Below are 27,625 nucleotides of genomic sequence, written 5' to 3' on the forward strand. Positions count from 1 at the left end.
TGCGCTTGAAATTTAGTCTTATAGTAGATGAGCTGATAACGCCAGAAGATCTGCTATCGCAGCATCCTTTGAGTTTCGGCATACCGGTGAGTTTATCTACGATGGAATACCTGCTGCTCTTAAATTTATCTCTCCGAAGCGCGACATGGCGCGCTAGTACGAACGGTGTTCTAACGGAGTATTTGCAAGAACTCCGAGAGGAAGAGGCACCGGCTAGATAAGGCACCTCCAAACTCTGGTAAAAAGATCTTAAAAATTTTTTATTACAATAATTTCAAAATTAATTACAATAAATTACTCAAAAAAAAATACAAAAATGAGTTTCATAAAATAGCATAAAGATTGGTTAAGTGAAATTTTAATTAATTGAAAATAGAAGTAGAATCTAAATCTATTTTCTGTGAGTGCAATGTAACAAATAATAATATATACAGTAATCTTTTTAATAGCTGATTAAAAGAATTGCAATAAATTATTATTCATATGTTTAAAAATTAATTGTATTCAATTGTCATTTTATTAGAACTTATTAGGTTTAATAATCATTTTGAAAATACAAGCATTCTAGACATTAGGATTATTATTACTATTATACATCATGTTTATATGAACATTAATTACACAGGCCCACAAAAAAAAAGATGTCTCTACTTTTGATCGCACATATTTTTACTTACGTATTTTTCGACGCTGAAACCGAAACTACAATAAGAAATAGCTTTTCTTCGCATATTTTGAAGTTCATGACGAAAAAACGAGGTTTTTTTGAGAGTTATTCGAAATCAAAAATTAAATAGAATGAAAATAAAATCTAGAACTAATAATATACCACCCCCGAAAGTCATCCTCAAAATCACATTTTTTTCAATATCTTAGTTGTGTGCAATATTTTTAAATAAAACAATATGGAAAAGAATTGCCATGAAAACCGTAACAAAACCATATAGGTTTTGATAATAAGGGTTGCAACACTTAGATTTAATAGGGGAAAAACTATATTTTTCTAGTATTTTTTTCATGTAAAATTTTACAGAACTGTTACAAAAATATAACAAAATGTTTTTCAAATACAAAATGACAAAAAAAAAGTGACCTGTTTCGGTGTTTACGCATAAACTTTTGTTATGGGGGTTAAATACCCCTAAACCCTATTATAAAGCAATATAGTGTGACGGTAAACGTCTTATTAGCGCTAACGGCCCAACCATGCGGCTGCCTGCGAGGGCAGCACCTACCGGTTGGGTTGGGGAAAATGTGACGAGGGAATTGGGCACGCGACGGGACGGAATGCGCTCGTATAAAAATGAACCAGTGGAGGATTAACTACCGATACGTCTAGCCGCAATTTCGAGGATTGGTATCCGATCGCAGAGGAGTGCAAGAAGTTGTTGTTTGTTCCCGAGCCGTCCTGAGTGTCGAGACGAGCTGACCTGAGCCCGCAAGAGCTGAGCTATCTCTCGTTGAGTATAAGTGTGTGCAAGTGTACTTGAGTGATGGATTTCGCCATCGAGGGCGAAACCGTGCACGCGAGTTTTCGAACAGCAAACAAAAAAAAACTATAGACTTTGCCAGAACTCGATAGTATGCTGCGTTCTCTCTTGCTGCCGTACGACCGTTAATAAGGTAAGCTTGCCAGCTTAATTTCGCGATCGCTACGTAATTGACAATAACTAATCTCTCGTACATCATAAGAAGCATGCATCTAATAACTCGGCGAACAAAGAGCGGCGAGCGATCCGACACTGCATGTTGTTGTCGCGCGTGCGTCTTGTAAACATAAACACGCGGGCCGAACACAGTATAGAATTTAGAGGAAATAAACAATCCCGTATGTGATATTAACAGTATTTTCGACGTATTTATTTCATGTTAGTAGATAGTTGGTTGACTGGCACCCGTTCCCTCCTGCTCTCCGATTTTCGAATTTGAACGTGTAGATAATCCCGCGCGCTCTTCGATACGATCGCGCGCATAAATTAAATAAACGGATAGCTACCCCGTTACAATAGATAAATAATACAATAAACGAATCCTCGATTTTGATTAAATTGTTGTATGTTACAGAGCACTGAAAAGTAGGGAATACGTATCTTTCATCAGCTAATATTCAATTAATTTTCAATAACTTTTATGAACTTTCACAATTAGTTTTATTCATTCTTTAAATGATGAACAATAATGATAGTCTTCAAAAAAGTGTTTGAAGCATAAAGATTTTTTAGACCAATCACAGCGAACTATTGCAATATTACTGCAGCCTTCAATCTCGCAATGCGTTTTGCAAGAATCGCCAAAGTTGAAGTCAACAGGGTTCTCAAATTTTTCAGGGTTTACATCAAGGTAACCACTTTTGTACCAAGAATATTTAATAAGATTTTTATATCTTGGGGATGAAAATTGGTTATGGACTAGAGATTGCAGTTTAATAATATTATTACGTTTATACAATTGCATATCATAATCCATTAAAATTACTTTATCTGAAAAATGTCCAACATAATTTTTCAAAATGCGAAAGCCAAATACGTCTAAAGATTGAATTTTTCCTGTAGTTTCTGTAGGAATTTTTTTTATATTTACTTCTTTATTAACAGATGTAACTTCTACTATTTTAGGATAATGCCCACTATAAGAATCTAATAATATACTTTTAGGACTAACTTTCGGAAAATATATTTTTTGTAACCAAATTTTAAAATGATCTGAAAAAAATTATGTTTTTTAATGTTGATGTATAGTTTGCGGGTATTCTCGTAAAAATTTTACTTTCGGTAAATAAATATTGATAAATACTTGAAGACAGTTTTCCAGATTTTGATGCTTCAACATGTACATTTTTAGGTCGAAATAAATTAGATTCGACAACTGATCCAAACTGGCTACTTTTTTCTTTTAAAACTAGGAAAAGTGGTGAAAGTAATTCTCTATCACCTGATATTAGAGGTTGTATTGTATAACTATGTGTTGTAAACGAAACTGATTGTACAACACACTGCACCTGTTCTTCTCCTTCAACAGCTAATGTTCTACTAGAATGTATCTCTAACTGGAATTTACTTTGATCAGAGTTGAATACATTTTTCATTTCTATCTCTTCTGCACATGGTTTAACATCAGTTACAAATTCATTTGCATGTTTTACTAACTCTGCGGCACTTTCTAAAGTTTTTCTGGTTACGAATTTATTAATTTTTCTTGATACTATTCTGTGTGTTTTCTTGAAACGATGAATCCAGTGATTCGAAGCTTTAAATCTAATATCTTCATAGCCTGTCTTCTTTTGAGCTTGTAATGCCCATTTACGTAAGTCTGAATCATGAACGACCAATCCCGGTTCAATTGCAGATTTAAAATTTTCCAATGAAAATTGACATATTCTAGAAATTTTCCCTCTATATGTCCCTCCTTTATTCAAAGCATGAGTCCAACATCGCAACTGACTTATAGAACTTACTTTCTTAAACTTTTGTTTCACTGATTCAAGACTCAAATTTTTTTTGTTTACTGCTTCTCCAGTATTCCACTGCTTTTAATTTATAATCATATGATATATCTTCTTCATCTTTAGTACATTCATTTGTTGGTGTAAAAGGACGATCTTGAAAGTGAGGCAAGATTTCATCTTCAACAATAGCTTAGATAGATTTCAGCTTCCATATCTTTCAATAGTACTTGGAAATCTAACGTTTCATCTGTTATTATTTCCACTTCATAAAAATCATTTATTGCATCTAATAAAATCGTTTCAATTTTATTTGCGACCTCAATTTCATTAAAGTTAACTTGACTGTCGGGAATATTTAAAGATTGAAAAGCCATAAGAACAACATTCATCACGTTTATTGGATTTATTTTCATATTGAATCCTATAAAATTAATTAATTACTTCTAATAAAGCTAAAATTAAAGTCTATTTTTAAATAAGTAACTATAAGTATTCAAATATAATATATATAATCAAATAAGAATTACATATAAAAAAAAAAATTTGTAATTAAATTATTAAATTTATATGTAAATTTATTAGACTTACCTTTATAGTAATAATAAAAATGAAATCACCAGTTTAAATTTATATACGACAATTATCTTCTAATAACAACACAAAATAAGTTTTTCAAAAAAAGTATTTAAAAGAAATATTAAAAATGATTAAAACGTTTAAATCTACCAAGCACGAAAAGTTAGACTGAACGTTTTTAAGACGTATAAAATGTTAAAAATATCATCGAAGTAATTTATTTGATAATATTATAAAACGAAGCGATAAGCATAAAAAATAAAACGGAGAGAAAGACAAGATAAACTTTATGTACGTACTGACTACATTATCAATTCTTAAGATAAGATACGATGGTAAAAATAGTCTGAACTAATATATTATGGTTATTTTGCACAGTAAACATTTTTAAAACTATTCTGCTTTATATATTATATTATTAACATAAACCAACACACACATACACATATATATATTATTACTATAACTATATGTACATAATTATTATAAATTACTAAATTTATTATCATCATCATCATCATCATCATCATCATCATCATCATCATCATCATCATCATCATCATCATCATCATCATCATTATTATCATTATTATTATAAAATTACTACTACTACGAGAGGGGGTCAATAAGTCTTTGCAAAATCCAAGAGATGGCGCTCGTCACGCTTAAATTATGATGTTTTTTCAAGCAATAACTAGATATCGTATAAAGATATGACACTAACTAGATACGATACTATTTAGATATCGTACAAATTTTCAGCTCGATTCATTAAGTCGTTTTTTTGTGAACGTTGGTTGAACAAAAAGTTATTGGTTTATTTGAAAAAGGGAAAAAACAGAGTTTTGAGCGATGATAAAACATTTGCATTTGAAAGGCCTTACACCAAAAGAAATCACAGTTGAGTTGAACGCCGTTCATGGCAAGTCTGCCCCTGTGTTTAAAACTGTTTATAACTGGGTAAATGAATTTAAACGCGGCCGTACAACAACAAAAGATGAACCTCGTTCAGAACGCCATGTAGAAGTGAGTACGCCCAAAATGGTCAACAAAATCCACGATATGGTGTTGAGTAATAGAAGATTAAAATTGCGAGAATTAGTTGAGGCCACAGGGGTATCAAATGGTACAATCATTTCAATTTTGCATGAAAAATTGAGGATGAAAAAAATATCAACAAGATGGGTGCCGCGTTTGCTCACTGTTAAAAACAAACGAACCCGCGTGGTCACCTCTGAGGCTCTTTTGACACGCATACGTCGTAGTCCGGAAGACTTGGCGTCGACTCATAACTGTAGACGAAACATGGGTACACCACTACACTCCTGAAACCAAAGAACAGTCCAAACAATGGATTACCGCAGAAGAACTAGCCCCAAAGAAGGCAAAGACAGTTAAGTCAGCTGGCAAGATTATGGCCACGGTTTTCTGGGATGCGTATAGAATCATCTACATCGACTACTTGGCAAACGGCCAGACGATCACTGGACAATATTATGCGTCATTATTAGGTTAGCTGAAAGAAAAAATCAGAGAAAAACGTCCTCACTTGAACAAAAAAAAGCCTCTTTCTTCAAGACAATGCTCGAGTTCACACGTGTGCAGTTTCGATAGCAAAAATTAACGATTTAAAGTTCGAATTAATTAACCATCCCTCATATTCGCCTGATTTGGCTCTCAGTGACTTTTTCTTATTTCCTAACCTCAAAAAATGGCTTGCCGGACATCGATTCACGTAGAATAAAGAAGTTATCGCCGAAACAAATGCCTATTTTGAGGGTTTTCAGCAATCATATTTGTCTGATGGCTTAAAAAAACTGGAAGGCCGTTTAAAAAAATGTATCGACCTTCAAGGAGATTATCCCTTTTCCTCCCAAATAACACAAATTTTTTCTTAACTTTCATCCTCATATCTTTTAATGAAAAAATCGTATGAAAAATTTATCAAGCATCACATCTTGTAAATTTTGACCTCCTCTTTCGAATGCCGTTGACAAAATTTACCTAAATTGTAAGCCGGAAACATTATAGGCCGGTTTTCCGGAAAATTCACAAATTTTTCGCGTTTTTTTTTCTAAAAAAAGTAAATTTGAAATGGAAAAAGTTTGCACACACCATTGGAAACACTGTTATCGGTGTTATAGATGTCTTTTCTTTCAAATGCCGTTGGATTTTTTCCGAAATTCAAAATGGCGAACACAAAACGGCGTTTGAAAGGAAAAATTTTTTTTTAAACTTGACGAATTTTTTTCTCCAAAACTATCAAGATTAGTGAAAAATTTCTAAGAACAAAAATGTCTTAAAATTAGTCAAGAAATATTCTCAAATTTTTTCAGATTTTTTTACAACATTTTTGGAAATTTCGATTTTCCACGAATTCGAAAATTAACTCTCTCGCCTAAAGTCCTATCGCGTCGCGATCAGGAAAATCGACTTTTAGCGAGGATAGCAAAAAAAATAATTGTTAGACTTAAAAAGTTTTTTAAATTTTGTGAAACCAATTTGAAAAAAATGTATACTAGGAATAAAATTGATTAATTTTTTACTCAAAAACTATTGACTCAATAAAAAAATTCATAATAACAAAAGAATCTTAAAATTTACCAAGGAGTACTCTCAATTTTTTTCAGAATTTTCCGAGTTAATTTTCGAATTCGTGGAAAATCGGAAAATCGAAATTTCCAAATTCGCTGTAAAATAATCTGAAAAAATTTGAGAGTATTTCTTGACTAATTTTAAGACATTTGTGTTCTTGGAAATTTTTCACTAAACTTGATAGTTTTGGAGGAAAAAATTCGTCAAGTTTAAAAAAAATATTTTTCCTTTCGAACGCCATTTTGTGTTTGCCATTTTAAATTTCGGAAAAAATCCAACGGCATTTGAAAGAAAAGACATCTATAACACCGATAACAGTGTTTCCAATGGTGTGTGCAAACTTTTTCCATTTCAAATATACTTTTTTTAGAAAAAAAAACGCGAAAAATTTGTGAATTTTCCGGAAAACCGGCCTATAACGTTTCCGGCTTACAATTTAGGTAAATTTTGTATTCGAATTATTGATTGGCATTATTTATTATTATTATTGGCAAATATTCTATTAAATTATTATTGGTAAATATTCTATTGGCATTCGAAAGAGGAGGTCAAAATTTACAAGATGTGATGCTTGATAAATTTTTCATACGATTTTTTTATTAAAAGATATGGGGATGAAAGTTAAGAAAAAATTTGTGTTATTTGGGAGGAAAATAGTTATGTTGAAAAATAAAAAAAAATTACATACGCAAAACTTTTTTTTCCTTCTTTTTGTAAAGACTTATTGACCCCCCCCTCGTACTACTTCATTTTTTATCTTTATATATGTAGTTTAGTTTAGTTAGTTTATTTATTTACAACTTATATGTTACATTTGGTTTACATTTCGTATATTACTATTTGTGTCTCGTATCTAGTTTGTGTAGTTGATTATGTATGTGTTTTGTGTGTGTGTGTGTGTGTGTGAGTGCGCGCGTGCGCGTGTGTGTGTGTGTGTTGTGTAAATATGTTCCTTTGTAGGTGTATCTGCAACTCTTGTGTCCCTGTCTTCTGCGCCTGACTGTTCCTCTTTTCTTCTCATTTTTCTTCTGATTAATCTTCTCTTCCTCTCTCTCTCTCCAAGATCTACCTTTTCCGCTCTTCTGTTTTTTTTCTTTCTTGCATGTTTTCTTTTCAGCCTTTCCCTTATTACTTTCTTTTGCCTTTTCACCTTTGCCTTTCCTTTGCTGTTGCTCTCCTTCTTGCTAATCATTTCATCTATCTTTCTCCTTATTAAGGCTTTGACACCTTTTTCTTGTTTCCTATTGCTCCCTCTGTCTTTCCTTTCCTCAACCTCACTTATTTTTCCTTAGTATCTTATGATTTGCCTTCTAGTTTACCTTTTTCTTTCTCTTCTTCGATTCTTCTTCTTCTTCTGCTTTTTATTTCCGTTATTTCTGCTTATCACATATCCCAAGTAGTTGTACTCTTTCACCATCTCTATCTTCTCACCTTCCCATTCGAATTCTTCTTCCTTCCCCCTTCCTCCTCCTCTCCTGCATTTCATCATCTTTGATTTTCCTACATTTAACTCTAATCCCCTTTCTTCCAGGTATCTTTTTAATTTTTTCAGCATTGCTTTCATTCCACTTTCACTCTTTGCCATCATCACTATATCATCTGCGTATCCTAATGTCCATATTTTCTTCCTTCCTATCACTACCCATCCTTCCTGCACCTACTTGATCTTCACTTCCAGTTCGGCGAAGGCAAGATTAAATAGCGTGGTGCTCAAAGGGCACCCTTGCCTTACGCCTTTGTAAGTCTCGAACTCCTCAATTATTTCTCCTCCAATTTTTACCTTACTCCCTGTTTTCTTGTATATTTCTTCTATTCTTTTCCTAATTTTTCTATTTATCCCTTTCTCTTTCATTGTTTCCCATATTTTCTTCCTCTTTATTTTATCAAAAGCGGCCTTCATGTCTGCAAAGAATACGAACAGTTTTCCTCCTTTTTCCCTTATTTCCTTCCCTATTATTGTTTTTAATATAAATATCGCGTCCATTGTTCCTCTTCTCTTCCTAAATCCCATCTGCGTATTACTTAGCGTTTCTTTAGTTTCTAGTTCTCTTTCCAGCTTTTTTCTCTGTATTTACGCATATATTTTATATCCCGTATCCATCAGCGTTATTTCTCTATAGTTTCCTACTTCTTCCTCCCTTTCTTATATATTGGTACTATTATTCCCTTCCTCCATTCATCCGGATATCCTTCTCCGTTCCATATTCCTTTTGAGCATTTTGTCATATCTTTTATCAAGCCTTCCGTGCCTTCCAGCCACGCTTCATTTGCTATACCATCTTCTCCTGTCGCCTTTTTCTTTTTCATTTTTCTTATTACCTCTTTTACTTCTCTTTCTTTAATTTCTTCACCTTCCTCTCCTTCGCTGTCTTCGGTTTCTTCCCCTTTACTTTCTTCCTGTTCTTTCTCTCCGAATTGTTCCTTGAAGTGCTTTATCCATTCTTCTTTTCTTATATTTTCATCTAATCCAATTCTTTTCTTCCTATTCTAATTGCCATTCACTTTATCCCAGAATTTACTTCTCGTCTTATCTGTTCTTATTTCTTCTGCCACTCTTTTCCCTTCATCTTCTTTTGCTTTTCTTATTTCCTCTCTGTATTCTCTCTTTGCTTCTAAGTATTTGCCTCTGTTCCTTCCCCTTTTCTTACCTTATTTAACTCTGCCATCACCCTATCCCTTTTTGCCTTACATTCTTTTCTCCACCAGCTTTTTTTTGATCCTTTTTTTTTCCTTATCTTCTTTTTTACAACTACGTTCTTCACTCTATTTTTTATAGCTTTCCATTTATCTGTTCCCTCTATTACGTCTATCCATCTATTATACTCCCTTATACCTTCTTCACTCCAGTCGTCTATCATTCTTTTTTCCTCTTCTTTTCTTTCTTCCGCTATTTTGTCTCCCAATTCCACCTCTATTGGTAAGTGGTCCGACTTTACCCTCTCCTTTATTTAAACCTTTTTTATCGCCTCATCACCTTCCTCGTTACCTACTACATAATCTATCGTTGACATTCCTCTCGCTCCTATATATGTTATTTCTCCCTCTTCATCTCCTTCTTTTCTCCCATTCGTTATCACTAAGCCCATTTCTCCTAGCCATTTTATCATTTCTTCTCCCTCTGCGTTTAACACTTTATCCTTGGCCTTAATTTCTTCTAGGTTTTCTTCTGTCTCCCATTCCCTTCCTTCGTTTCCTGTTCTTGCGTTGAAGTCTCCTCCTATAATTATTGTTTTTCCTCTGTTCTCCTCTATCTCTTCACTTAGGTATTCATAGTTTTCCTTCTTCTCATGTTGCATATACACCGATGCTATCATGTATTCCCTCCCTCCGATCTTTATTTCTCCTACTATTACCTCACTTGTCCTTTCTTTCTTCCATTCAATCTTATTCATCCCTTTCCTCTCTCCTACCGCCATTATTCCTCCCCCTATTTCTCTCCCCCTTCTTCCTTCCCTTCTGGAGTCCCTCCACTCTATGCTGTACCCTTTCAGTTGTTTCTCCACACCAGTTCTTGCCCCTTGCCTCTTCAGCCAGGTTTCCGTTAGCCCTATTATGTCGAATTCCCTAACATATTCCCAGTCGTTTTCCTCCATGCTCCTCACCCCCGCCACGTTCCAGAATACTATTTTTACTGTTTTTCTCCCCTCTCTCTCCCTTCTCTTCTCTCTCTCTCTTTTATCCCTATTGTTTTCGAAACCCTTTCACCCCCTTTCCTACCATTTTTCCCTCTCTCTCGCTCCACCACCATTCTTCTTCCTCTGATTTCACCCCGTTATGCCACATCTTTACCTCTTTACCTTTACTTCTTATTTCTTTCGTTTTCCTTCTTACTTCCTCTCTTATCCTTCTCTGCTTCCACGTCCAGTTCTGATCTATGTATATCTTTTTCTGTGCCAGATTCTTTTTCTTCTTCATAATTCCTTCTTTTTGTTCCCATGACGCGCATCTAATTTGCCACATGTTTTTTCTTCTTTCTCTCCGATCATCTCTCTCCGCTGTTCCTCCTATTCTTCTCAGATTCACAATCTCCCCTTTCATTTCTATTTCACTATTTCCCCTTGCATCTCTTTGCCTCTCTCATTTCTCCTCTATTATTCTCCGTCAGCCTCTCCCCGCTCTCTCTCCCCCTCACCACCTTTACTCTTTTCTTCTTTTCCTCCTCTGGGCCTTTCTTATCCAACCTTCCACCTTTATCTCTTAATTTTTATGTTGTCACAAATCTTTCCATCCTATCCCGTACGCCTTAATTCGACTCTCTATAACCTCCCGTGATCCCACCTTTATTCCCTGTCTTACCTTTTCTGTCTCTGCCTTTAATTCTTACCGCCCCTCCTCTCTGCCTGCCTTTCCCGCTTTCTGATTTTCTCTCTTAACCTCAACTTTAATTTTTTTCTTTATTCCTTTCTCTCTGCTTTTTCCTGCTCTTCTCCAGGCCTCTCTCTCTCTTCTCCACTCCTCCTCCACCTCCACGCTCTTTCCACCTCTATTTCTCTCCTCAAACACTTTTCCTCTTTGACTTTTTCACCAAAACTCGCGCTCACATCCAAGACACGTCCACACTCCCCTCGAGTGAAATCTAACCATCTTTATATGGGTAATTCTTGGCAATTTCGATTGACTTGTAACCCTTAGGTTACGGATTTTTTTTTAATTTGCACAATTGTTGTGCACATAAAACTGATATTTTTCCCAAATTTTGGAGACGATACATTAATTATATCAAAAGTTATTAACAATTAAAGAAAAATGATAAAAAATTTTCAAACGGCTATATGTTAAAAACTAATAAAGATATCGAAGTCGGATTTTTCCCAAATTACTTATAATACCTTGAACTTTCGAAATAATTACAACAATAAACAATAAAAATTTTTTTTCGAAAGTTATTAACTTTTTGTTTAAACAATTGCTAATATCTCAAAAAGTATATATTTTTTTTGAAAAATTCTTGCTCCTACGTAATCCTGAGGATTTTTTCTATCGAAATCAATCATAAAATTCAAGGGCCCGACATATCGGAAAGCGTAGCCCTAATCAAAAGAAGACGCCTCGGCGTAAGGCTGCGGTAGCGCTCCAGCGGACTCACGGTTGAAAGGTACTTTAGCTTTAATTTAAAAAACTAATTAAGATACCGAATCGGATTTTTCCCAAATTACTTATAATACCTTGAACTTTCGAAATAATTACAACAATAAATAATAAAAATTTTTTTTCGAAAGTTATTAACTTTTTGTTTAAACAATTGCTAATATCTCAAAAAGTATATTTTTTTTTTTTTAATTCTTGCTCCTACGTATTCCTGAGGATTTTTGCTATCGAAATCAATCATAAAATTCAAGGGCCCGACATATCGGAAAGCGTAGCCCTAATCAAAAGAAGATGCCTCAGCTTAAGACCACGAAGACGTCCCGCTTTATTTTATTGAATAAATTAAGTTTACTCTAAACTTCTTACTGTAGAGTTTTATTTATATTATTCTTGAAAAACTTTTTCTTCAGTCTATAACTTTTCAATATAAAATAACTTAATAGGATAGGTTTAAGATTTCGGAGTTATGGGTTTGTGAGTTGGTGAGTTTAGGCTTTGAGATTTGGAATTCATTGGTTAAGTGTTTATGAGTACTGCCTCCGGAATTTCTGAGTTTGAGGTTCGAATTTTATGGCATTAAAGTTTGAGCGTATGTGGATTTATGATTTTAAGGTTAGGGGTTTGTGATTCATGAGTGTGGAAATTGTGATAAGTAGGTTTGGGATTTGTGAGCTTGGAATTGGTTGATTTGGAGTTTATAATCTCAAAAATTCGAGGTTTGTAGATATGGAATTTCTGGATTTGGGTTAGTAGGCTTGAGATTTGTAGACTTGTTATTTGTAATTTCGGAATTTGTGGTTTTGGAACTTGTCGTCTTGAAGTTTGTGGGCCTGGTATTTATGGACTTGACGTTTGTGTGTAAAAATATATTTTAAAAATATAGTTTTACCTCCATAAAATATAAGATGTGCAACCCTCCATATTCGAAACTAATATAATTTTGTTGTTTGTTTTATGAAAAATTTTTTCTATTTTATTTTATTAAAAAATTTCAAATAAAATCGAAGATACTGAAAAAAATGTGATATTGAAGGTAACTTACGGGGGTGGATTTTGTTCACTAGAGGTGGAAATTTGCCGAAAAAATACGTATCGCCTATTTTTCAATGCACCATATCATACCACAATTTTATAAAAATCGAAGATTCATTTATTGTGTTACTTATTTATATTACTTTATAATAGTGTTTCAGGGTAGTTAACCCCCGTAACAAAAGATTATGCGGAAACACCGAAACAGGTCACCTTTTTTTCGTCATTATGTATTTAAAAAACCTTTTTTTTTTTTTATTTTGAACAGTTCTGTAAAATTGTGCACGAAAAAAATACTAGGAAATATAGTTTTACCCCTATTAAATCTAAGGGTTGCAACCCTTATTATCGAAATCTATATAATGTTATTGCGTTTTTTATGGCAATTCTTTTCCATTTTATTTTATTAATAAATGTTGAATAGAACCGAAGATATAGATGGAAACGTGATTTTGGGTGTAACTTTCGGGGATGGAATTCGTCCCCTAGCAGTGAATATTAGCTGATTAAAGGTACGTATTCCCTACTTTTCAGTGCTCTGTAACATATCACAATTTTATCAAAATCGAGGATTCGTTTATTGTATTATTTATCTATATTGCTTTATAATAGAGTTTAGGGGTAGTTCATCCCTGTAACAAAAGGTTATGTGGAAACTCCTAAACACGTGAATATTTTTTTGTCATTTTGTATTTGAAAAACATTTTTATATATTTTTGTAACAGTTCTGCAAAATTTTACACGAAAAACGTACTAGAAAAATACAGTCTTACCCCTACTAAATCTAAGGGTTGCAACCCTTATTATCAAAACCTATATGGCTTTGTTGAGGTTTTCATGGCAATTTTTTTCCATTTTGTTTTATTGAAAAATATTGAACAGAACTGAAGATATTGAAAAAAATGTGATTTTGAGGTTTACTTTCGGGGGTGGTTTTCACCCCCTTAACCTGTTAACCGGGGAAATCCCTTTCTAATTACGCAACATATAACGGGCGCGTCCTTTTCCACTAAGAGGTGTATGAATGACGTTTTACCATACTAGTAGTAAAATATACGTCCCGCCCGTTCCAGGGCGCAATATAAATATTGAGGACGTATTCATATGTCCTACCCGTACCCGATATTGTTTACTTTTGACGTATTTATACGTCTCGCTCGGTTAACAGGTTAAAACGCATATCCGCCTATAAAAAAATACATGTCGTTTATTTTTTTATGTACTATAACATATCTCAGTATTATTGAAATCGGAGAGAGGCACCTGGGGTACTTTCCTTGTAAGTCATTTACTTCAAGCACCATCAGTACTACTCGAACATTTGGTATCGACTCTGGTTGGCATGGTACAGAGAACTTGAATATGACACAAAATTTGAACAGATTGGATATGAATAATTGGATATATCCATTCATGAACCAAATCTATTTCCCTCAGTATTCCTGTTCTGCTCCTTCTTACCTAAAACTACGCTTTTTTAGCCAGTTACAAATGAAAACGTGTGGTTTACGGAGATAATCTTCTTTACGATTTTGAACTTGATGTAGGACACATGCTTTCCATGTGTTTTTTAACGAAAAATTCAAATTTATTATTTTTGAGACGTTAACTATATTTTTTAATGAGAAAAATGGCGATTTTCAGACGATATTCTACGAAAAGCTCGCTTTTCGCTGTGATAACTGTCTCTATTAGTGAAAGTTGAACGTACAATACAATTTTCCATGTAATTCTCAACGAGAAATCAGAATTCGTTGACTTTGAAAAGTTATCTATACGTTTTAATCATTAAAATAACCGCTTAAAATCAGCTGAAAGTTTTAAAATATTAATTTTAAGAATACGTATAATATTTGTATTTCTATCGGTCTTGTTTATGTTTTAATTTTCATCACAAATAACTCTAACAATAACCGTTGTGTCAATGCCTAGACCCCGTACAAAGAGATTTTTAAGTATATTTTTATAATCTGTGACGGTAAACGTCAAATTAGCGCTGACTATTTAGCTTAATTGCTGCCTGTGAGGGCAGCACCTGCCGGGGGGACGAAATAGGTAACGAAGGAATTCGGCACGCGAGCAGACGGAACGCGCGCGACAGAATTTAAACCAGTGAAGCCTAGACCATCATAGTGTCCGTCCGCTTACGCTACCGCATCGATTAATTCACGTGCCCTTGACGTTTACACGCATCAAAAAGGCAGCAGTCAGTGATCCAGGGTTGCAGCCGCCAAGGTGCTATTCAGCTACGAGCTTGAGGCCAGAACGAGAGAGAGTGTGTGAGGTTTCGCCATCGAGGGCGAAACCAGTGTGTGCGCGCATTCGCGACCCGCGAACAATAACAACGATAAACAACTGTTCCGTGCTGTGCGACTTGTCGTGGTTTTCTCCGATCGCCTGCAATTATAAGGTAAGCTGGCCAGCTTAATTTCGCGATCGCGAGCATAAAATAATAATTTGATACTAACATTCGATGCGTGCATGTAACGGCTCTAATAACAAAGAGCAGCGAGCGTACCGGCAAAGCGTGTTGTCGACGAGCGAGCGTGCATGTAAACAAACGCGCGGGCCGACCTTTTGTGAATTTTGAGGGACAATGAAAGATCCAATTTACATTACTAACAAGTGTTTTTATTGATTCTCTCATCTCACATAGCTTCCACTCATTTTAGTATAGGTTATTAACGATTATTGGTTGACTGACGCATACTTTCTCGTGCTCTCCCGGATAAGTAGTGAGCATTGACGATTTACGCGCGTCCTTTTAATATAGTCGCGCGAACATAATAATTAAACGGTTTTACCCCGTTACAAATCGTACATACAATATACATGGGATTTATACTATCTATATTATGCAACATATTATTTTCAGTGAAAATTTCTGATTAATAATAAGTATGTTATTTACCGTTACTGTTTACCCACACAAAGATATACGTATTTAATCATAATATTTACATTATGTAGAGAAACGAGTACATTATTTTATATTATTTTTTTTAGTATATTTATTCAAAATAAATATTTTCCAGTTCAACCCCATCTTAACAAATGGTCCATGAATAACAGTTTTTGCATGTTGCCGTTAATTCGGGATTTTTGGATCTGGATATTATTTTCAGAGATAATGTTAATGAGAATGAAGATATAATGGTTTTGAATTCACGATATAATAAATTAATTTATAATATAAAACAAAAATAATATTACCACTAATTCATTCGCCTTTCAATGCGCACGGTTTGTTACCATGTGTAATGTAAATAAGTAAGTTATCCGTTTCTCTATAAAAGATTCTGATTTCATAATTGTATATGTTGGAAAAAAACAACTATAGCAATGAAATTTCATTTAGTCAAGTTTTGCATAAACGGATGTGCCAAAACTTTCGTTTTAATGACATTTATAATAATAATATTAACACGGTAGCTCTCATTACCAATCAGCTTTTATAATCGTCATTTATGTAAGTATTTTAAAAATTTTAATTTGATTTGTTTATATAGTTCGAAATTAATGCGCAATAAAATTCAACTCTATGAAATGGCTGACAACAGGTTCAGCGAACCTTTGGATGATATAACGAGTTACTGATCATTATATTGGTTAACGTTTCCTATCGATAACACAGGCCCACAATAAAAAGATGTCTGTACTTTTGACTAGATATACTTTTTCTTACGTATTTTTCGACGCTGAGTCTGAATCTGCAATATAAAATATAGTCTTTTCCCGCATATTGTAAGGTTTATAACGAAGAACCTCATTGTTTGCGGTTTTTTGAGGGTTTTTCGAAATTTAAAATTAAAAAGAGTGAAATAAAATTATTTTAACTACAGAATTGAATTCTACGGAAAAAAATACATTGGAAACTATGTCTTGAATAAATTTGAACTATTTTTCAACCCCTCATACTGAGTGATGCTATTAAAAAACGGAAAAAACGAAATTCATGCTAAATTTGTTTCAAAATTAATTGAAATTTGATTCTGTCACTTCAAAACAATTATAACCATTATAAATAGCATATTGGCGATTTTTGAAATTGCGGATCTTAAATTTGACACCATATTTTTTAAAAGACCACTGCCAGGAGACGATAACTAGTAACATGTGGGATAAATTTAATGATTTTCTTGAAAATCTTTGTTTTCAATCCAGTTTAACGGTTTTTCATGGTGTGATATATGAAAACAAGATTAACTTGGGATGTTAGGTGTAAATTAGGCTTGAAATTGATCATCAGTCATACTAGTGAAACCAGGTGCGGTAATTTCAGTTATTTTTAAGATATTGTAGTATTACATTGATTTTCACTTACACACACGTTTTTCATTGAATGATCGGTGTAAAGGGTTTCTGGCACTTTTTTGTCCCCTTGTCTAAGTTATCTCTCATTTTATCATCCAACAGTAATGTGCCAACATATTTATACCCCACCTTTCTTGAAATCTACGTTCAAATTCTTGTAAGTCAAGTCCTTTTTCCTTGCTCTTCACTAAAGTTACCATTATTTTAAGGAAATTGATTAATATGAGAATCAAGAAAATGAAGTTTTACGTTCATTAGACAGCCTAATTTCTGATGATTACTTACCATTCTTTTGATAATATTTATGTAAGCTACATCTTTTGTGTGACCCAAAAATTTTGTTGACACCTCTTTAAAGTTTGACCATGCTACTTTCTCAGATTTATTCATCGTTGTGTCAAAGTTTTCATCTTTAAATAAAGTACGGATTTCAGGACCGTCAAAGATGCCTTCTTTTAATTTAGCATCTGTTTTCTCATGAAACACTTTTTCTAAGTATTTAAAGCATTGATCAGTTTTGTCCAATGTCTTGACTAATTGTTTCATCAACCTAAGCTTTATATGCAGAGGAGGTATTAAAATTTTACACGAATTCACGAGAGGTTCTGTTTTTTAGGTTCAAATGACTATCTTAGTAGCTAATTCTGTTTTTTGTAGTGATTTGTTCTATCTTTACTATCGAACATGTACAAATAACATTGATATTTTGTGAATCCAGATTGTTGTCCTGATATCTTGGACAAAATTTTCAAGTCTCCATATATTTGTCAATTATATTCTTTGTACTTTATTTTTGCCAAAACCAATTGAAGATTTGAATAATCTTTGAGCGTAGTTGAATGTGCTAACGGTATAGGAGCATACTTGTTTGTATTGGAAGAAGTACGGCTTTAAGGCTGAGCTCTGATGAATCAATGAACAGTCGTTTATTCTCAGGTTTGTACACGTCTGACTTTAATTTTTTAATCAATCCTTTTACGTCAGTGCAGTACAATAGATCTGTACTTTCAATAAAATACTAACGAAACTTTTTCTTTCGATTACGGTATGCACTGACTTTAGTACCCATTGTCACCATATTTCTTCTCTTTGAGTCTGAAGCTAGTAACTCTGATTGTTCTTTGCTTAAACCAATCTTTCTAATTAAATCGTTCAGACTTTTCTTTTCATATTTTTGAACAGTTTGCTTTCTACCGATATGAACATACTATATACTCTTCACTACTGTATAGAGGAAGAATTCTCTTAATTTCTAGCGTTATCACGTGAATGAGTTTTTTGTACATTAATTTAATTTGACAAATGATCAAATATATCTCTTGATTCTTTTTAAGCTCTTCATAAATACATTGTTTACAAATTTTATTACGATTTATTGTTGTTATACAATCGTTATACAATCGTTATACAATCATATTCAATCGTTTTTATCTTTTTGTTCTTTCTATGTTTTAGGAGTTGTAAAATTTGCTTAGTGCTAAATAATATGCTACCTCATTTTCATGAGCATGACTAATGCTCAAGTTTGGGTGTGAATAGCCTAACTACAATTTTCACTTACATTTGAGATACTTTATCTTAAGCTAGTATTAGTACTCTTTAGTGGTACTTACAAAAATCCACTACCGCTGCGAAATATGTTGGCTACGATGACAACTACCCTGAAAATGGGATATGTAGAATGATTAATTTGTTCCAACTATTCCCAGTAACGAAACTAGCACAAGCGCGCTGTCTTGCAGGGGAGCGTTAGGATGTGAGGATAATACCGTAGTATGTCTGACAACTAGTTGACATTGTCTTCGTCAAAGTCAGAAAGCTCTCATATTTAGGCCTCGGGAGGTATGGGAGTTATCACCCCTAGGATGGCGAACTCACCTGTGATTAGGACAGGATTCCAAGCTTGTAGGGTTTATATTCAATTTATGGCACATTTCAACCTTCAATCTTCAATAAACTCTGCTGGCATGTCCGGTAACCGATTTAGTCATAAGTATGTAGGAAATTCGGATAACTTCTGTTATGTATGTTCCCTTTACGTCGAGATGGAATGCAGAAGAAAAATTACAGAGTCAATAAGCCATTCATATAGGATGTGCTTTGACAGTGACATTTTACAACAAGACAAAATCTGAGTCCCTCATACTGTATGTGGCTCATGTTACTCACATAATTTACATATACTCATGTACAATGATGAATTGAGTCAGTTCAAATCAGGACAGGGCCAAATTAAAGTTTTGTTAAAAATCATTAAATTTATTCTATATGTTATTAGTAAACGTCTCTATGGAGTGGTCTTTTAAAAAATATGATGTCAAATTTATGATCAGCAATTTCAAAAATCGCCAATATACTATTTATAATGGTTATAATTGTTTTGAAGTGACAAAATCAAATTTCAATTAATTTCGAATCAAATTTAGCATAAATTTCGATTTTTTCGGTTTTTTAATAGCTTCGCTCAGTATGAAGGGTTGCAAAATAGTTCAAATTTATTCAAGACATAGTTTCCAATGTATTTTTCCCCGTAGAATTCAATTCTGTAGTCAAAATATTTTATTTTCACTCTTTTTAATTTTAAATTTCGAAAAACCCTCAAAAAACCTCAAATAATGAGGTTCTTCGTTATAAACCTTAAAATATGCGGGAAAAGACTATATTTTATATTGCAGATTCGGATTCAGCTTCGAAAAATACGTAAGAAAAAGTATATCTAGTCAAAAGTACAGACACCTTTTTTTTGTGGGCCTGTGTTATCGATAGGAAAGGTTAACCAATATAATAATCAGTAACTCTTTATATCGTCCAAAGGTTCGCTGAACCTGTTGTCAGCCATTTCATGGAGTTGAATTTTATTTTTTTTTTTTTTTTTTGAATATTATAAATTGATTACGATTTTCTATGTAATTTTTGGAACCTCTTGTATATGCTATTAAGAATTAAATATCTAGGTATACTTGTAAATAATGAAACTACGTCGAAATGGGAAAAAACAGGCACAATTTATAATATTCAGTGTAAACAATGTCCATCGAATTACATCGGTGAAAGCAAAAGAGCTCTCAAAAATAGAATTAGTGAACATAAATATTCCGTGAAAAAAACTATTGAAGATCCAGTCAACTCTAGATTTAAACTTTTACCTATACCGGCCCATATCGTGAATAATCCAGAACATGAATTTGATTGGGAGAATGCAAAAATCATGCATTTAGAAGCTGATTACAGAAAGAGATGCATCGCAGAGTCGGTGTATATTAAAATTACGGATAATACCATCAATTCACAGGAAGACACAAAATATTTAAACAATCAATACTCAAGAATACTCAACATCATAAAATCTACTTAGTTTCAGTACGAAAAATAAACATAGTTATTACAATACATCACTAATTCCCTTTCCTTCCAGTGTTTCCCCCACTCGTCAAGTACACTTTTTCTCTTGTTGTGTCTCTCGCTGTCTTTCTCTTTTATTTCATATACAGTACGATATGTCATTATATACATAACAGTTACTTAGCTTTTAATTTGCTGATCATGATGTGTTTTTACCCAATTGACAAACTATATTTTTACCTGACAAAAGATTGTTATTCTATTTTTATATTTATTATTAGACAGAAAAATTAATATTTATTTAATTAAAAGTGTAATGTTTATAACAGACCATGTATGTGCGGAAGAACTCTTAATTTATTCAATTTTATCTACATTACAAAACGTATGTTTATATTATAATACAATATTAATATTGAAAGAATTCCTTTATTTATAATAATATATATATTCAACAGATGTACTGAGGTGGCAATAAATAAAATTGCGAAACGTTTATAATAAAATAAGTGTTTAGTTTATTTATAGGGACGACTCCTAAGATCAAGATTACTAATATAATTATCAAACATCAGGAGTGGAAAAAATTAACAATAATTTATAAGCACTTTAAAAGTTAGATTTTGTCAAAGATTTTTCAAGTTTTTCTTTCATAGATTAATTACTCTACAAGAGTGTGTTGTCAACTTGCACTATCGCTTAACTTGAAAGATCATATAGTGTTCTCACGAATATTTTTTCATCTTTGTAAGATATGGGCGTACCAATTTTTACGATATTAAGAGTGTGCACCACTATCTTGAGAATGAGGTTTTTATCGGTACAGTATATGCATCTTGTGAATAAGTGCTCTACGTCAGAGAGAGAAAGTAAACACTCCGAGTAGGAAGGCAGCAATGTGGAGAAGTACTTAATTCGCCATTTTCATGGCCACTCAAAATTTCTGCCCTAATCGTCCAATAAGTTTAAGAATAGCCCGTAGGCTGACTTTGCTAATCCGCGAGTCAACCTAGATTTTTTGTTTCATGAATGATTAGCGGTACGATATTAGTTGAGGTCGGCGGTTTGTGTTTGTTATCTTCTCTCTCTCTCTCTCTCTCTCTCTCTCTCTCTCTCTCTCTCTCTCTCTCTCTCTCTCTCTCTCTCTCTCTCTCTTTTATGATCTTATATGTGTCCAAAAAGTGTTCGACCTTAGCCAACTCCGTATTAACTGACAAAAGAAATAAAGCAATATGCTCGTACCTTGAGTAATATTTATCATCAAAGCTAATCGCTTTCAGTTACTGAAATCTCGATATACTGACCTTTTCTCTGTCCGAATCCGAACTCACGCACTTGACTGTGCTTTTGTATCACAGTTTCATGAACACATTTTCAGCTTTCAGTATTGCAACATTATTTATCCAGCATATTCAACTCCGTGTTATGGATCGAGATGGCTGTAAACCTCGATAATAACCTCGAGGGAACTTGATTATAAAAATGAAAATGTATATATAGTAATTATCAATCATTTATTATACCACGTTACAAAGTGAACAAAAATTTCGGTAGCTTAACGTCACGTGAATGATTTAAAAATCAGTTTATCTTAATACATGCTTATCTGAATAACTTAAAATACATACAAATGAACGCAATTAATCTTTATAAAAAAGTGGAGCCATACTTAAAATAAGTCGTAAATTTCCTCCAACCATTCATTCCATACTAATCTACGAACTTTTATTTCAAGTAATTTTTTTTTATTTGTCATAAATTTTGTTATTTATTAATTTCTAATCAAATAATTTCTTTTATTATAATAAATCCATTACTTTTGTCGTATCATATGAAAATCCGAAATAAGAAATTCTATATTTACCATATGATCGCTAAAAACCAAAGGTGACGTAATTTTCAATACCGTAGATATAGACTATACTGCACGTTAACTTCAAGTTGAAAAAACTTCAAAGGTTACAGGCAAGCCACATGAGGGTATATACTTCTCAAGATTAAGGATAATCTAAAATATTTTTCGTAATAATTTACCTTTGCCCAGTTATTGACGTGAAACTATTGAAAAAAGAAACAACAAAACTAACCTCTACTTGTTATTTAAAGTGTCAATTTAATCTCGCTAATTGATAATCTTCGAATGAACGTAGAATTTTCCATTCTTACTGAATCTGAAATGAAAAACATAAAGTAGATCTTAAAGATCACATATATCATGGTAAGTGTTGCTCGGAAGCCAATTATTTTTATTTCAACAATTTTTTGTAGTACAAATATTTACAAATATTACATTGTTAGAATAAACACATATGAAAAATTTTGTAATTTCTGCAAATATTGTTTATATTACCTTTGCAATAACTGTGGATAAGAAAGAATAAACAATCGCATTTTAGACTGTTGTTATACAATGATCTTATTTTCAATACCATAAACAAAAAAGGGTAATTTGCACAAACTTTAGCTTTCAAAAATAGCAAATATTAAAACCAGAAAGATTATGATATTTTATATATCCTAAAAATGATATATTATGTATATAATAAATTATAAATTCATATTCAATCAAAAATGTACTAAATATGCTAACTTTTGAAATTGTATTGACATCCTATTCTTTCTTTCAGCTGCCAGTAGTGGATCCATTCTTGGAAAAAGTTTCTCTTTCTGACCTAGGTAAATCGTATTACTGCTATCATTCATGATTGAATATTAACATAATTATTAGTTATCATCGCTAATTGTTCATTTACTTATGAATAATCAATAGTCACTATAATTTAATATTATGCTACTGGAAAAAGTTAAGGAAACAGAAAAAATTCCCAAATTTTTCGGCGATATTTAAAGACTTCATTTTCGTGAAAAATGATCGTATCGAGATGAACAAAAAAAAAACATTTTTAAGTTTAAAGTTTTTAGTTTATAGATTTTTTAATCCTTATTTTAATCTTTTTTTTTTCATCATTTTAAATCCTAATTTTTCATCTGATATGGTTACTGTACAATCCTAAGAAAAATAGCAAAAAACATTCTTGCTTTTTTTTTGAGACTTTGGCAAATTTTTTTCATTTAAATAAAGTTAAATTTCTGTTAGCTTATTTATTTATCCATCTTCAATTTAATTTTTTTCTTATTTCTCTATGTCCATTTGTCACTGAGATATTGAATTTTAAATGAAAAATGATCCTTTTTCCTTCAATTGCCAATATCTTAACACCAATAATCGTACAGCAAATAAAAAAGAAATTCTAAAAATTAGAATAAATTCCATACAAGACTTTATTCATTGGTTATTGAGAAAAATTTTTTTTCAATCTTCGATATTAATTTGAAAAAAGTACGAAAAAATGGCTTTTTGAGTTATTTATATGAATTGTCTCAACTTGTCTCAAACTTTTCAAAACGTTACGATGTTTGTAGACTTTCATTTATTTCAATACTATAAGAAGTAAGATTGTTAACTCGTTATGTCTCTCTCTCCCTATTATTTAATGATTTATTATTATTATAATTGCATGTAATTATTTTATAATTGCATTTATATTACAATATTATGTTGTATGTTGCTAAATTTATATTAGCGAGACGAAAAGAGAGAGACAGACGTATTCGTGTCTTATTTGAGTAATTGCACCTGCTGTTTGGTTGCAACGAGCGCGACGCGACGTATGGATAACGTCCGCGAAGCCAGAAAAGTCATGCTGATCTTCGGAGCGACACGTTTATTCATCGTTACACAAAATTTTCTACGGCTTTTTTAACTCTTCTGCTTGGTGACCTTACTCTTCCTACGTGTACACTAATCGTACTTAACTGTGGTGTCAGGCATGACAAATAACTTTACGAGGACTTTCCTGTGTTTTTGTGCGTGTACGTATTTGGCGGAGCCTTGGTTTTTGACCTGTAGCGACGTACGTAGACGCATCACCTGTAACTATCAGTTCGATAGTTCTCTCGAATTGTTGCTCGTTTTCTCAATAATAAACAACGAGATGCATGAACAAATGCGCAAAATGTTGGAGGCAAGTATAATTCGTATATCAACCAGTGAGTGGTCTAGCCTGGTAGTCATGGTGCGTAAGCTAGATAGCTTGTACATGTTCTGTATTAACTACCAGAAAGTGAATGTAGTGTCACGCGTCAGCGTATATCCATTGCCGTACATGGACGTAATTTTGCGCAAGTTGCAGCACACAAGATACATTACAGCTCTCCATTGCTCGGGTCCATTTTTGTAGATTCCTTTGACCTATCAATCAATCCCGATCATTGCATTGACTGTTTCAGGCATGGGATTCTTTAAGTTCATCAGGATGCCATATAAACAAAGTGGTCATTCTGGAAATGGAGCCCTATGCGTTTGCGTATTTAGACCGTCTGATGATCATGACTGAGACGTTTTCAGATCATGTTAAATGGCTTAGAATAATCCTATGTAGGATTAAAGAAGCTGGTCTAGCTATGAATCGCAAAAGGTCGTGGATATGCATGTCTGAGGTACGTCACCTCGGCGCGTTAGTTAACTTAGGTGATCGGCTGAGTGTGTATCTTTGCGATACACCAAAACGTCATTTAACCCTTAACTACTATGTGGGGTAGATTTACCCCAGAAATTTTTAACAATAAATAAAATTTATTTATTTTTGTTTTTTCAACAAATTTTTTCAGTGTGTGTAACATTAAAAATTGTTAACCTGAATATTTTTTTTTGTAGTAAAAGGTTTGAAATATACTAGAAAAAATTTTCATAGCAAAATATCTAAAATTCTCTGATTTATTCGATGATTTTCGTGCTGGGGTAGATTTACCCCACCGAGCAATTACGTGGTCAAAATGAGGTGTGCAAATTAAAGGTTAAAGATAAATTTTTTTTTTAATTCTTTAAAAATTTCTGTGTTTTTTCTGTATAAAATAAAGCATTTTCTTAATTTCTTTCAAATAAACATTTTTGTATCATTTTAATGTTCAAAGATACGGAGAGTCGAAATTTAACGATGTTTTGAGAAAAAAGAATTTGAATAAACAATAAACAAAAATAAAACGAAATTTGCAAGCAATTTCGAAAGTACTTGAAAAAAGCTACGAACTGCTTTTTTTTAATTGTTTTAATGATTTTTTTTTGCAATACGGTAAGTACTTGAAGATGAGCAGAAATTAAAAAAAAAATTTTGTTTATAATAAGATCAAGGAAATATTATTTAAGGTGATTGTGATATAAATCTTTGAAGTTTTCTTAATTTTGTGTTTGGGTGGGCAAAAACTTTTGACTAGGAGTGTACTGTTACGTTTAGACTATTCTACGTTATAATAAATTACTAACTAAAAACACCTCGCTCGCTACTGCTCACTCGGTAGTATTTTCAATACGTCTCTTTAAAATATGCACGAGAATGGATTTGACTTTATATCAGTGAAAATTATATAATGCGAGCAGCAACCAATCCGGAAGCTAAGGGCAGCATCGTTGCAGCATCACCCGAGAGCAAAAGTTGTTTGCTGATATCAATTACGGCTGATCACCGTCATTGCACCGCAGGGTAGATGCACCTCCTTTTTTTCCGCGCGACAAAATATTTCCGGAAGTATTTTGTTATACGCGACCGTTATCGCATTCGCGCCGAGCGTTATATTTCGCGGTAGAATTTGAATTCTCTCTCTCTCTCTCTCTCTCTCTCTCCCCTGATAATGGTAAATCTTATACGCGTGCGCAAGTCTTTCGGCACACCAAAGACTGTAACTTCTATTATTATAAACGTCTTGATTTTTATTCGCCGATTTACGTTCTTTCGTTACCCTTTAATTTAATGGATCCGTCACCTGATATTTTTTTGAACCGATTTTATCTAGGGAATAGTGGAAAGAAATATTATTCTCCGTACACCTAAGAGAAAGCAAGTGTCACAAGTCAGGTGACTTAAGGAGAATTCAACTCTATTGGAAAGGAGACATTGGAGCGAATGTATTAATCGTAAAGTCGAATACACGTATGCTCATACGTGATTAACGGAGCGGCGGTTAGCTCTGCATCGTGGAACATTGTTCTTAAATAAACCCAATTTGCATCAGTTAATCCACCCCGTTACAATATATATTTTTAAATGAAAATTATAATAATTATAGACGTTGATTAGATTGAATTAAGTTATTCAACTTATTTATATGTATATTTATAAATAGAACTTTTACATAGAAATATTATCAGAGAAATAGAACACAAATGAAGTAAATTCATTTTACAGATCAAATTTATCGAAAATGATAAACTCATCGTAGGAGATTATATTAAATGCACTATACTTCCATTGCGAATGTGATGCAAATGAATATTTGTAAAATTATATTTTATAGAACATTATGAATTACATAGCAAATTATCGTTAAAGAAAATGAATGCCGAATTATTGAATCATTATCAATTCATTACATTAATTTTAATATAAATTTTTTTGAAGTTGCGATTTATTGAGTAAGATAAATCGTTAATATAGCATATATATCGTTGTTAGAAAAAAAATCTATGTTAAAAATATTACGTTGTGCAACGGTAGTCGATTTAATTAATCGAGTCGTTCGCGATTCTGCTTCTCACGCGTTAGTTCGAACTATTGAGAGAGAGAGAGAGGGGGCGCGCGATCTTTTGAATAAGCAGTTACGCCTCAGCTGTTTACGCGAGTTTACCGCCGATTTGTGTTTTGCACTTTGATTCGCAAAAATAATTAGTTTTCCGAACAAATACGTGCGTGGGTGCAACAGCAAGCAGCGGTGCAGAAGCAGCAGATTTGCAGCATATAAAGACGAATTGAGGCAGTGCAGCTGATTAAGCGAGGTGCAGCGGCAGTTGATAATTTTGCTACAACAATTACGGCTGATCACCGTAATTGCACCGCATGGTAGGTGCACCTTCCGTCATATTAAGCGAAACAAAATACATTCGGTATTTTGTCTATCCGTGATAGCATTATATTTTTTGTATTCGCGTCGTGCGTTAGTTCGCGGTAGAATTCAAATCTACTCTCTCTCTCTCTCTCTCTTTCTCACCGAACATAATTAAATTGTAAAATCCTATTTTCGTGCGTCAGTCTTTCGGCCCAACAAAGACTATAGTGATTTTTTATTAATTAAAGTCTGTTAAATTTATTCGCCGTTTTCGTCATTTGATTTTCCTGGTAGCTTAAGAATTTGAAACAGGCTTAGATTTTAATCCAATTACATCTAGGGGATTAAGAAGAT

At 33.0% G+C, this 27,625-nt stretch overlaps 1 protein-coding gene across 1 annotated transcript in view; it reads left to right on the top strand.

Moving 5' to 3' along the window:
- LOC131666139 (5'-AMP-activated protein kinase subunit gamma-2) overlaps positions 1-27,625 on the top strand; it is a 1,183,314-nt gene that overhangs the window by 607,965 nt on the left and 547,724 nt on the right. Inside the window, exon 9 of the mRNA XM_058938551.1 lies at positions 23,020-23,068. Coding sequence (XP_058794534.1) covers positions 23,020-23,068 — 49 coding nt within the window. The remainder of the gene's footprint in view (positions 1-23,019; positions 23,069-27,625) is intronic.

Source organism: Phymastichus coffea, unplaced genomic scaffold (genome assembly GCF_024137745.1).
Source record: "Phymastichus coffea isolate CEN01 unplaced genomic scaffold, Cenicafe_Pcof_1.1 PCOF00003, whole genome shotgun sequence".
In the NCBI taxonomy this organism is placed as follows: domain Eukaryota; kingdom Metazoa; phylum Arthropoda; class Insecta; order Hymenoptera; family Eulophidae; genus Phymastichus; species Phymastichus coffea.